Source organism: Gymnoscopelus braueri (assembly GCF_963280865.1).
Source record: "Gymnoscopelus braueri genome assembly, chromosome: 13".
NCBI classification, from domain to species: Eukaryota; Metazoa; Chordata; class Actinopteri; order Myctophiformes; family Myctophidae; genus Gymnoscopelus; species Gymnoscopelus braueri.
The window spans coordinates 27,234,644-27,247,825 of NC_137615.1; the positions used below are offsets into that span (position 1 = coordinate 27,234,644).

The window sequence follows — 13,182 nt, forward strand, 5'->3', positions numbered from 1 at the left end:
CTTGCCTATTTCTATTTTGTACTTGACCGTGAAATCAAAAGAGGCGTGGTATAGCGCAAAGCATCACGCCCCTCTATGCCTTGATTGGCTGAAAGAAGAGCGCCTTCTACATAAATTGGAGGGTTGGATGCTGTTAGAGTCAATGCTTACAGCATCTTCATCACACATCGTCAATTAAACGGTGAGTAGGCTATTGCTTCCCAGGCAATTTTCAACTTCTTGTTCAGTAAATTTTGACACCACTTTACGTTTAGGCCTAGCTGTAGGTTGTTTTTTATTTGATTTTGTTAATTTCATTTTACCATCGCGTTTGATATTTTTTTCAGTTCCAATTGATTGCCTTTTTTTTGCTCAAACTGCCATTTTTCTGGAAACCCAGATTATTTTGTGACACATAATTTCCCTGCTTTTTGTTTTCCTGACCACATTCAAGACATTTGCACACAAAAAAAGATTAAATAAAGGACAATTGAGGCTGTAGCCTACTTGAAGAAGCTCTTAATATCCCAAGATATTGAACATTTTCCATCAGGCAAATGCAAGATTGACCATATGCCACAAATATTACCAATAAATATATTTCCACAGCTATGGAACATATCAGATGCTTGTATGTGTAAACCAGTGTTATCTCTCTTCTCCTCTAGCTCTTCGGTATCTTCAGTAGAGATAAGCAAACATGCCGTTGGATATCTTCATGAACGAGGAGACTTTAAACTCCCACACCAAGATGATGACAGAGCCACTGGGTCTCGTTGACGCAGAGGTGCGTGTTGAACATCAATATTACAGTCATAATGCATTTAACAACTAGATCAGAATTGATGTATTACTTGTTGATGTCATTATGCCATTATTGCCATTTCATTTGCAAAACAAGGTATATCACCTCATAATACCTAGAATTCCCAGAGTATAAAGTGGTTTTGTTCACACAGTCAATGCACATACTGTGTTCACAACATGAACATGATAAGCAAAGTTTAATTTCATCAAACAAAGGACAGTCTTTGATGTTCTTATCCAATTAGATGTAATCACATCATGGGAGTAACTTATACAATGCTACATTTATAAACATTACAGCACACATACCCTATAATAATGAGAATGTTGCAATTACATTTGTACCAATAACTACGGTACTTCTGTGTCCCAGGTATTCTCCATCATTAAGAAGGAGAAGCACAGACAGACATATGGACTGGAGCTCATTGCTTCTGAGAACTTCGTCAGCAGGGCTGTTCTAGAAGCTATTGGCTCATGCATGAACAACAAGTATTCTGAGGGATACCCTGGACAGAGGTATGTACAGTACATACATACATACATTCATCATATGTATGTACGTATCAAGTGCATGCTTGTATAAAGAACATGTATTTTTAGGACTCGTAAAGTAGGCTACATCAGTAAATGGTAGTGCACAATACATAAACAAAATGGTCAACTACTGTTCAAGATACTTGTGCACGGCACAGTCGTGGTCATACAAGGACAAACATAGAGTGCAGCAGAGGAAGGTCAGATATCTAAAAACGGTGCACACTTCATACAGTACATAGAGAAATTCTGTCATCATCATACTTTCACATTAAGGATTTTTGTTTAGGATGTAACCCCAGACATCATTATTACTAGTTTTTGTCATTACAAATGCCATCTGCTCCACCATAGATTTATTTTTGCTACTATTTATTATGGGTCTAAACAAAGGCTAATGTATGCTTTGTCACATGACCCTTTCGACAAGTGTCATCTAAAAGATATTTCATATTTAAAAGGGTTCTGCGACAGTAAGAATAAATTGAGTAGGACTATAAATTAATTGAATAAAAGTATGAAGTATAATTTAGACTTAATCCACAATTTTTGTGTGTGTCTGTTCAGATACTATGGTGGAGTTGAGTATGTCGATCAGCTGGAGCTTCTGTGCCAGAAGAGAGCCCTGGAGGCCTTTGGTCTGGACCCATTGAAGTGGGGCGTCAATGTGCAGCCATACTCAGGTAGAGTGTGTAGATAAAACACACACTAATGAAAAATATAACACTCATATTTATGTATGATCATTTTATTAATTGCCTCCAGTGTGAATTGATGTTATTGTACACCTAAGACATTTTATGATGTATTTCAGCGCCATTCTGTTGCATTTATCTTGGAAGGGTGTGGAGTATTAATTGTGTCATGTTTTGAAACAGTGTTTGTTTAGACAGTTTCACTACACACTTAACCATTGCTATAGATGTCACTTGCCTGTAAGCCACAGGAAAATATATAAGACATTTTAGGCTTTCCTTGATTTGTCTACAACCAAAAAGAAGTAACAACTGAAACTATAAATGAAAGAAAACAGGATGACCAGGTGCTTACAGAGAATAAAGTGGTATTAAAAGTATCAGCGGTGCTCCTGGATCAAGCCGGATGCAATCAGAAGGAAAAAACATATGATCCGGGCAGTTTAAAAGAGAACAAGCTTTAGTGTTCAAATGCCAACATGTTTTGACCTGCACAGGTCTTCATCAGGACGAAATGAATACAGGAGAAACACACTTTCTTAAAATGCTTAATGCACGTGACTGTATATCAATTTGTAGAGCGTAATTACATAATGAACAATCAGCTTGGTTTATAGGTGTTCATGTTCAGAATGATTTTTATTTACCTGGTTGTCATGCACTCACGTGCAGCTTCCAATGTGTTGATTGACTGATTGTTCATATGTAATTATGCTCTAATTGCTATATGCACTGACAAGCAATAAACATTTGTGTTTAATTTCTAAGCTGTTCCCACATGTTTCAACACTATTTAATGAGAGTGTGCTTGTCCTGTGAGAGTGTTTGTCCCGAAACATGTTGGCGTTTTAACAATAAAGCTTGTTCTCCTCTTTTAAACTTTTGAGTGCCCGGATCAGCTGTTCTTTCTTTCACTTGCAAAGAAGACATGGTTGTAGAACATAAGATCCAGTAAGCATGTTGGCTTTTAGAAGAAAATGTAATATCATTGACACACACTTCCTAACACATCACCTTGACCTGACAAGGTTGTGTGAAATGTGTTGTTCTCTCACATTTTTTTTCTCCAAAGGTTCCCCAGCCAACATTGCTATCCTTACCGCCATTGCTGGTATCCATGGCAGGATCATGGGTTTGGACCTTCCAGACGGAGGTCACCTGACCCACGGTTACAAGAGTGATAAGCGTAGCGTTTCCCTAACCTCTGTGTTCTTCGAGTCCATGCCTTACAAGGTACCTGCATGCATGGATGTATGCACATGGTCCATGAAACATACAGTACACTCATATACTCTGAGAGACAGATTTACCATACGTCTGTATGTATTTGTATTATGGACGCTTGTATTTTCTAATGTAACACTTTTTTACAGTTTTTGGCGGTGTAGCTGCCCCTATAAGTGGGGTTGGGACACCTCATTAGCTGTATTGTGATTGGCTCATTAGTACACCCCTAGCTGTACTGTGATTGGCTGACTATTGGCTGACTCTATTCAGCACTGTGATTGGCTAGCGAGACACATGATGACATTAATAACCTATAAATAGGATTATGCACTTCAAAAAATCCATAAAAAATAAAAGTGAGCTTCCATCACTATGATGACCACTGTGATGACCACACCGCCCACTTCACACTGGGTGTGATTTTTTAATATATTTATTGTGACTTTTGTGTCTGTTTTATAGGTGAATCCAGAAACTGGCTTCATTGACTATGACAAGCTGGAGGAGAATTCAAAGCTGTTCCGCCCCAAACTCCTTATTTCAGGTTTTTTAAACACACACACACACGCACGCACACACACACACACACACACACACACACACACACACACACACACACACACACACACACACACACACACACACACACACACACACACACACACACACACACACACACAAACGCAGACTTTTTTTTTCTTTCTTTTGGGCGGTGAAACCGCCCCTATAAGTGAGGTTTGGAAATTTGTACAATTATCCTGCACCGTGATGTGCAGGATAATTGGTTTGGAAATTTGTACAATTATCCTGCACCGTGATTGGCCAATCACAGTCTATTCAGGACTGTGATTGGCCAGTGTCACATGACACATGTGCATAGCCCTATATAAGAAACCATAACTTTAAAAAAACCCATAAATTTGTTTTTTTAAAGTTATGGTTTCTTCCATCATAAAGAGTGTTTCAATAAATGTATTTATCTTTTGTACATGATTGGTTGACTCCATTCAGTATTGTGATTAGATAGCAAGACACCGCCCACTTCACACAGGGTGTGAAGTGGGCGGTGTCTTGCTTGAAGTTTAGGTGAAATTTAAAAGTTATTCTTGAAGCAACCAGATCATGTGTAATCCATAATCATAATGTTCAACTCCAGATGGACACCTGTGTTGCATGTCTTCCTCCTCTCTGTCCTTATATTAGCTTTCTGTCTCTAAACGCTTAACGGTCAAATAACTTAAATAACAAAGCAGAAAATGTGATTGTAAAAAAATATAATTGTATAAATCACAAAATTCCACATGCATCAAATCTTACCACGTCAAACAGAAAACCTAAGAGACCCTCATTTTTACCTTAATGTTGGATGATTCAAGGTGAAGCAGCAATACATGTCCATCACTTTACCCTTTCCTCTCCAGGAGCGTCCTGTTACCCCCGTGCTATCGACTATGGCCGCATGAGAAAGATTGCTGATGAGTGTGGAGCATATCACATGGCAGACATTGCTCAACTCTGTGGAATGCAGTCCGCTGGTCAAATGCCCTCACCCTTTGACCACTGCCACATCGTTATGTCAACAACACACAAGACACTGCGAGGCGCCCGTGCTGCAATGATCTTTTATAGGAAAGGTAAAGTCTAGAAGAGGGGGATGAAAATGGAAAAGAAAACAGAGATCTTGTCTGCTATTGCAATGGCCCTTTTGTTGAATAGTGAATGGAGAAGGGAGAAGGCCATGCATGTGGGAAACATAACTTGCCACATTAACACTGAATTCACACCAGGAGCGGTATTCCACTTCCAAATTCTGGTTCAGTGCATTGTCTATGGGGAGGAGAAACTGCCTCTTTCCCCACCACAACAGGTGGCAGAGCCAGCAAAAACAGAGCAACAAAGTTGAGAAAAGTTTAACTTTGCCGTTACCGCAATGCAGTGGTACAGACCAGCAGCCAACCAGACGTGCGCTGGTCTGAAACCATGAACTAGGCATACACACTCGACAGCACTTGAGATGGACAGAAAGTACTGTAAGTATATTGAATCAATATATTTGATAAAAGTCTATGAGAAATGAATAAAAATTTAGCAACTGTATGGCCTATTTCTTAACCTAACATAATTTACAACCTGCCACAGACAAGTGTCTTTACTTCTCCTCCCTACCTGTGAGCTCTCCTGCCGGCCATAGCTGCTGGCCTTGAGCCACCTGCAACAGCGGAGCTCTCGCTGGACCACAACTCATTTACGAGGGTGTCACTCATACCTCGGACACGCGTATTTGCAGAATCCCACGTTTTGGAAATTTGCTCACAGTTGCTGGTGTGAATTCAAACGGAAGGCGGATTAATGTTCAAAAACCTTTTTTTAAAGGTTTGGATTGTACCTCATTTTCTCTAACCCTGCTCCAGGAGTCCGTAGTGTGGACGCCAGCGGGAAGGAAATTATGTACGACCTGGAGACTAAGATCAACCAGACAGTGTTCCCTGGTCTGCAGGGAGGGCCACACAACAACACTATTGCAGGTACCCCCTGCTATTTATATATTTTTCCCTTCAAGAATTGACTCGCACCATCTCTCTCTACATTTGGCTGGGTCCTACCCTGCCCCTACAAGTACTGCATATCTACCAATGTGCCCAACCATCTGTGGACATGATAAGTTATGCTTGCTTGGGGGAAAAGCATAATGACAAAAAAACTACTCCACATCAACACACACACACGATACAATACTTTCACACTGTGGCCCAGCTAATACTCTCTATGTACAGTATGTATGTATAAATCCATTATAGATGGAAAGTAAGTCATTGTTATCCTCTTGGTGTTTGGTTCTTGTCCCCTTGAATCACTGTTGACGATGTTGGGGAATTTAATACCACAGCTGCACTTGCTCTAAATTGTTCTGTGTGTGTGTTTGTGTGTGTGGTCACACAGGTGTGGCAGTAGCCTTGAAGGAGGCAATGACACCAGAGTTTAAGGCCTACCAGAAGCAGGTGATGATTAACTGCCAGGTTTTGGTCAAGGAGCTCATTAACCACGGATACAAGATCGTCTCAGGTGAGCAAAACACCACAATCATGTTGCTGGCATGGTGTAATTTAAAATCATAAAGTCCAGTTAAATCAGACACACTGTCCATTTTTAGTTTGATTTGGGATACAGTATGTTCTGTTAAGTAATTGCAGTACAGCACTTTAAATCTGGAAATGTAGAATTATAATTATCCTGTCTGCTTGTATTATCTGTGCAATCTCCTGTAGGTGGCTCAGACAACCACATTTGCCTGGTGGACGTACGTGACAAAGGCATTGACGGAGCACGGGCTCAGGTGGTTTTGGATTCCTGTGCCATTGCCTGCAATAAGAACAGCGTTGGAGGTAAGTGTGTTTGTCTTCTCACACTTTTTCTTTTTTTTATACGGCTTATTAAAGCTGTGTCTGTGTTTTTGCTTACTGTAGATTAGACGAGTGCTGTTCGGTTGATAAGAATATGTGTGTGTGTCTGTATGTTTCTCTTCAGGTGACAAAGATATTTGGCGTCCAAGCGCTGTCAGGTTTGGTACTCCTGCTCTGTCCTCCAGAGGCCTGTTAGAGGAAGACTTCAAAAAGGTGGCGGAGTATATCCACAAAGGTAACCTTCAATGGTTTTTAAAACGAAAGTGGATTTCCTGCTCACCCCAGCCTAATGTTCACAGGGGACATTATTGGCAAACTGAATAAAAGTTAGCAAAATAAAGATCATATTGACCATGTTCACATGGCAGCCATATTGCCTGTTATATTATACTGTACTCAGGGTATTTTCAATGAGGTACTGCAAATAATGATCGGATGTCCCATTGTTTTACTACCTAGGCTGTTTATTTTGTCCACCTGCTGTTTGCATACATACCCACATATTTACATTAATCCACATACTGTAGCTAACCCTGCTCTCTGCTGTCTTCTCCTCCAGGTATTTCGCTGGCATTGGAGATCCACAACACCGTGGGTCCCAAGTGCACCCTGAAGAAATTCAAGGAGTTCGTATATCACGGAGAGCAATACAAGCAGAAGTTAGCCGAGCTCAGGGCAGAGGTGGAGAATTATGGTGGACGCTTCCCCATGCCGGGCCTTTCTGAGCTGTAAACAATTTTGTTTACATTGCATGTTCAAATTATTGTTTGAAACACAGTTAGCCTATAGACTGCTTCACAGCGCTGTTTATTCTGCCTTATATCGTGTGCTTGCATTTGTATTTGCACAAAGAAATGTTTGAGTGAGTCTTACAACTGAAATCACTGCACCCCCTCTCAACTTAATGGATATTCAACTGCTATATTTTCAAACAGATCTTTTATATTAAAAATGCATGTATTAATTACAGTTGGTTTATGATATTAATTCTCCAATTATTCACATGTTATTATTCACAAGGTCATTTAAAAAAAGATATGTTTGGATTCCCACACAGATTCTCTGGAATGGAGCAATAAATCTGTTTAATTCCAGCAATCATGTTGGCTGGTCGTCTGTTATTATACTGTAAGAACTATAGTGTTGGTGTGTATTATGACCATAGCAGTGTGCATTATTGAATTTGAATGATTTGGAATATTTGGATATCCACAACAATGAAAATTAGCGCTTGGGTGAAGTTCCAGTCCACCAGGTGTTAAAATCCTCTGTGGCTCCTTCAGGGGGGAGCGGAACCGGATGGGCAGGGTAATTGTCGCTGCACCAGCAGGCTGGCAGAATCCCTGTCAGCAGGGGGTGTTGAACTGTGAAGAGTAGGGTGTTACTCTATACATGCTACATCCTCTAGGTGAGGCTCCCTCACTGGCAGGTGAACCAGTAGGGGTCAGCATTGACAAAACTACACACCAGTGTCTGGAGAATTTGGGAATTGGCATAATGACTAAATTGGGAGAAGAGGGAGCAAAGAATATTGGCAAATCTAAAGATCAAAGAATATAAAAGCACCCGCACAATAATTTATTTTTTATAATCTTTGATCTGTGTACGTGTATACCATCAACACACCTGTCACAAAGATTTAAATTGTGCAAAAGTTGTTTGATGAACTCTAAATGATTAAAAACAACGAATATAGGCACATGCATGCTGGGAACCTTATCCTCAGACAACTAACACTGCAATATGTGTGAATATGTGAGCATGCATGGAGTTAAACAGTGAAATATAAGTGGCAGTGTAAAGTGGTGAGTGTCAGTTCCGTTCAGTTCGTTCCCTGTGGTGAGAAATCAAAATCTTTTAGACGGTGCTGAGAAGGGCCTGACAACACATGCAGCCACAGACTGTGGAAAGACTAGAATGGGAGTAACAGTTGAACTTGACCCTGTTTAATTCCTCATTTTCTCCTTTCACACAGAGGCCATGTTGTATAGAGCAGGAAGGACAGAAAAGATTTCCCTCACTCACACTCCCCAAAACTAATAGATTTTCAAGCTAACAACAATGCGACAAGTGATTGCTCAATAGTTCTTTTGGAAGATATTGAAGGTGTCAAAGGCAGGGATATGTGACTTTTACAGAGCTGTAATAGAGTGTTCTCACATTCTCTATATCACAGTGTGGACATTATAGGAGGGAGTTTAATAAGGTATACTGGGCAGCATACAAAATAATTGGACAAGATTTCCCAAGCAATAAAGCATCTGTGATATTTATAACACCATATTCTAAGGATGGGTCTGAAAATAATCACTGTGTTTTATTTATTTTGTATTTCTTATATAGGCTATGTTTTTTACGACCCTGAGGTCTTATTTTATGCTTGTATGTATTTTAATCTTCTGTGTAGGTTTGTGTATGCCTCTGTGTGTGTGTGTGTGTGTGTGTGTGTGTGTGTGTGTGTGTGTGTGTGTGTGTGTGTGTGTGTGTGTGTGTGTGTGTGTGTGTGTGTGTGTGTGTGTGTGTGCTCGCGTGCGTGTGTGTGATGGGCTGTAGGTGTGCTTGGCTAATTGAATGAGTGAGTGATCGATTTTGCAGGTTCTGTGAGGTCTCCTTTTTCCACTTCAGCCAGACTACCTACACTTTGTAGATGTTCAGTGTTTCTAACAGCCTGGGTTTTGTAGGGGTGGGTAGCCTTTATGTTGATATCGTTTTCTCCTGTGTTTTGATTAGATGTTAGGTTAGTGATTTGTATTTTGGTTTCTTTTTATTTGATTAGGTGAGTTTAGGTCATTTATGTTTAGTTCCCTTTTGTTTATTGTTTTGGCTGTCAGCTTATCCTGAAGTCTTGTTTTTTAATAAAACCCATAAAAAAGGCTGAACCTTCATTGTTGCTGGACTGGTGGTTCTTTGGAGCTGTGAAGAGGGGAGTCCCATTTTTAGCATGTTACACGGTTACGCCTTTACCCCATTACCCCCAGGCCTGGTTGTAACATTATGCTGTTGTGTATTTGTATCATAATGTATTGTTTGTCTACCTGAGCAGACACCAAGACAAATTCCAACCAACATTTCATTGAAATGATAATATATTGAATCTTTAAATATTAATCTAGGATTGCAATGTGTACAATGCAAGCTTTAAAATCAGCAACTTTAAGTAAGCGTTGTGCAACAAAGTATAAATTAAAACTTCCAGTGTATAACAGCAAGGGAACACAAGGACAATACACTTATGTAGGTTAATTATCAATTCCCTGTTCAGCAACAGTATCATTCCAACATGGGTTTAACTTGGACATATACATTTTGGCCCTTGATTTACCGATAGTAAACCTTGGGCCAGGCTCATAATGATTCACTTTTATTTTTTTTCACAGGACAGCTATGATGGGCTTAAGTGTGCCAAAATGAATGAACCCACAAACTTACAATTGTGAGCACAAATACAATAGCCCTATATCATTTTGATTGCAATTGAATTAGATCAGCATCAAATATGTATTGGCCAGACCGATATCTAAACTTGAACTGCCTTTATAGTGTTCGAGTTTTTATGGCACAAAAACTTTTCACTCATTAAAAGATGATGATGGTAGCCTACGTCTCTCTTCAATAGGCCTACAGGGAATATTTTATGTCACTAGAACCTATACTAGTCCAAGCAATTAAGCTCTACTGTAAACATATTCCATAGCCAAGACCAACCTCTTTCTGTATAGCCTACTGAATCAGTTTACAATGAAAATGTGTAATCACCCTTAATTGTAATTTTTGGCGATATTGTTAAATGTCTTCTATGTAAGCCTGATACATAATTCAGGTTGATACAAACACATGAACCTTTGCAAAGCCTTCATCAGAATTTACAGCAAGAATGGAAGGTGTTTAAGGTGTTGTTGTCCAGGAAATAATTCTGCTGAATACTTAACATTGACCTGCCCTTGGCAGGTTAATACTTTACTCAGATTGAGGACATTAAAACCATTATAATTATTATGTTTTATTTAGAACAAAGCACAAGGTCAGAAAATAAATGGTGGAATGTGTTGATTGTTCAATGCACAATTTCACAGTCATGCTATAGTCCTCAGAATAATTAATAACCAATTCATATTAGTTATTGCTTTAACCTGCACAATGCTACTCATTTCAAGGGAGCTTAGCCTAATTAATGCCTGGTTAGAGACAATAAACAGATGATAGAAAGCGTCCCTGACCAACCAAATGGTGTTTTAAAATGACTTGTTTAGTTAGGCTATTATTGAATAGACTGAGTTTGGTTAGCAGTGGTGGAAAGTAACTAAGAACATTTACTTAAGTTCTGTACTTAAAGTACAATTTTGAGGTATGTGTATTTTACTTGAGTATTTCCAATTTCCAATACTTTTACTTCTACTCCACTACATCTCGGATCCAAATATTGTACTTTTACTCCACTACATTTATTTGAAAACTTTAGTTACTGGTTACTTTGTAGATTTTGATTATCATTACAAAACATACATTAAATACTTCAGGCCTATACATTTTGGCCATTTGAAAAAAGCCGATCTACAAGCTCACAATGCATTGCATCGACTCGCGATGCATTGTGAGCTTGTAGATCAGCTATTTTCAAAAGATTTTAATACATTTGAAAACTTGTGAAATGAGACATTCTGCATAATGAGTACTTTCTACTTTTGGTACTTTAAAGGGTTAGTTGGTGGGAATAGCATATCCTCTCCCTTTGGTGTAGGCAATGGGGTTAAGCAGGGGGGGCTTTTATCCCCCGCCTTCTTTAACCTATATATGGACGACCTGTCAAAGCAGCTGGGAGGGGCTAGGACTGGTTGCATGATAGGTAACACCCTGGTCAATCACTTTATGTATGCCGATGATTTGGCCATTGTATCCCCTAGTAGTGCTGGGTTTCAGGAGCTACTTAACATTTGCTCCGATTATGGTGTTCAGTTTGACGTGAAGTACAATGCCAAAAAGAGTGTGGTAATGATCTGCAGGACCAAGGAGGACCTGAAACTTAATTTTCCTGTTTTCTATTTGTCTGGGCAAACCCTTACTGTGTGCAACAGTTGTAAATATTTGGGGCATATCATAAATGATAAGATGGAAGATGATGCTGACATGTTCAGACAGAGACGTATGTTGTATGCTCAAGCTAATATGCTGGTAAGAAAATTTCACTACTGCTCTGATGAGGTTAAAATTAATTTGTTTAGAGCATACTGCACTCCTTTGTATACTGCCCCTTTATGGGTGAAATATAAAAAGGAGAGCTTACGCAAACTTAAGGTGGCTTACAATGACGCTCTCAGGATTCTCCTGAGGAAGCCTAGGGGTGGCAGTGCTAGTCAGCTTTTTTGTGACTCGGGTCTAACCACCTTTCAAGCTCTCCTGAGAAACCTTATTTATAGTTTTAAGTGTAGACTTGATGGGTCTCTTAATGAGGTGATTATCAATATGATAAATCCAAGGCATAGCTCAGTAAGATACCGCTCCCAAATGTGGAAGCATTGGTACAAGTGCATTTTATAATGTTGTGTTTTACTGTGCTTTTTAGTTGTTTTATATATTAACTTTTAATGTTTTGTATGTCCCTTATTGGCTTCGGCTGTAATAAAGATTGATTGAGTTCAGATTTTTTTAGTATTTTCTGTAGGAAATACTTACCATTAATGTAGTGGTTGCAAAGGTATTAATTGATTGCCCGAGTCCCGTGGTCCGAGTTCTGGTCCGGTTCTGATGAATATGAAGTAGTTCCGGTAGATTAGTAGATTTGGTGGGGGCCACTCATTAAAAATATATTAATAAAAAAAACTAGCATCATTTGTATTGTTGACCTATTTCTACCATATAGAGCAGGTTTCGTTCAATTTCGACCCCTCTGTCACATGGTACTAATGTTTGTGTCCAGAATCACTGCGCCGCGGCAGCCTACTCACTCACAAAATATATGACACAAAAAATAGTACCATGTGACAGAGGGGTCGAAATTGAACGAAACCTGCAATATATGACAGAAATAGGTCAACAATACAAATGATGCAATTTTTTTAATTAATTTATTTTTAATGAGTGGCCCCCACCAAATCTACTAATCTACCGGAACTACTTCATATTCATCAGAACCGGACCAGAACTCGGACCACGGGACTCGGGCAATCAATTAATACCTTTGCAACCACTACATTAATGGTAAGTATTTCCTACAGAAAATACTAAAAAAATCTGAACTAACCCTTTAAGTGCATTTTGATCCCAATACTTTTGTACTTTTACTCAAGTAGGCTACATTTTTAATTTCGGACTTTTACTTGTAGCACAGTATTTCTACATTGCAGTATTGACACTTTTACTTGAGTAAAGAACTTTAGTAGGCCTACTTTTTCCACAACTGGAGTTTGGTAAGGCACTGACTTTAGTAGGTTAATGGGGTTGGTTAAGGTTAAATATGGCCTACGACATCAAAAGGGGCGTTGACAGACAGACGCCCCTACTGTTTCAATTGGCTGTAAGTTTGGCGGACTTTGCCCAGA

The 13,182-nt window shown here is 39.3% G+C and overlaps 1 protein-coding gene across 1 annotated transcript; it reads left to right on the forward strand.

Annotated features, from left to right (window-relative positions):
• Positions 1-151: 151 nt before the first annotated feature.
• On the forward strand, positions 152-7,692 carry LOC308098001 (serine hydroxymethyltransferase, cytosolic-like). The gene is made up of 12 exons (XM_080446208.1): positions 152-181; positions 648-766; positions 1,160-1,305; positions 1,891-2,006; positions 3,091-3,251; positions 3,708-3,789; positions 4,667-4,879; positions 5,657-5,770; positions 6,186-6,308; positions 6,512-6,628; positions 6,771-6,881; positions 7,206-7,692. Exons 2-12 carry the CDS (start codon positions 680-682, stop codon positions 7,376-7,378), a joined length of 1,443 nt encoding a protein of 480 aa, XP_080302334.1. The 5' UTR covers positions 152-181; positions 648-679; the 3' UTR covers positions 7,379-7,692.
• Positions 7,693-13,182: the final 5,490 nt, after the last annotated feature.

What these genes read in the sequence shown, in the direction of transcription:
- LOC308098001 (XM_080446208.1), top strand. Translation starts at nt 680, where the DNA reads ATGCCGTTGGATATCTTCATGAACGAGGAGACTTTAAACTCCCACACC. An exon ending in CAATGTGCAGCCATACTCAG is followed by an intron (nt 2,007 to 3,090) that starts GTAGAGTGTGTA and finishes TTTTCTCCAAAG; the next exon opens with GTTCCCCAGCCAACATTGCT. An exon ending in CGGATACAAGATCGTCTCAG is followed by an intron (nt 6,309 to 6,511) that starts GTGAGCAAAACA and finishes AATCTCCTGTAG; the next exon opens with GTGGCTCAGACAACCACATT.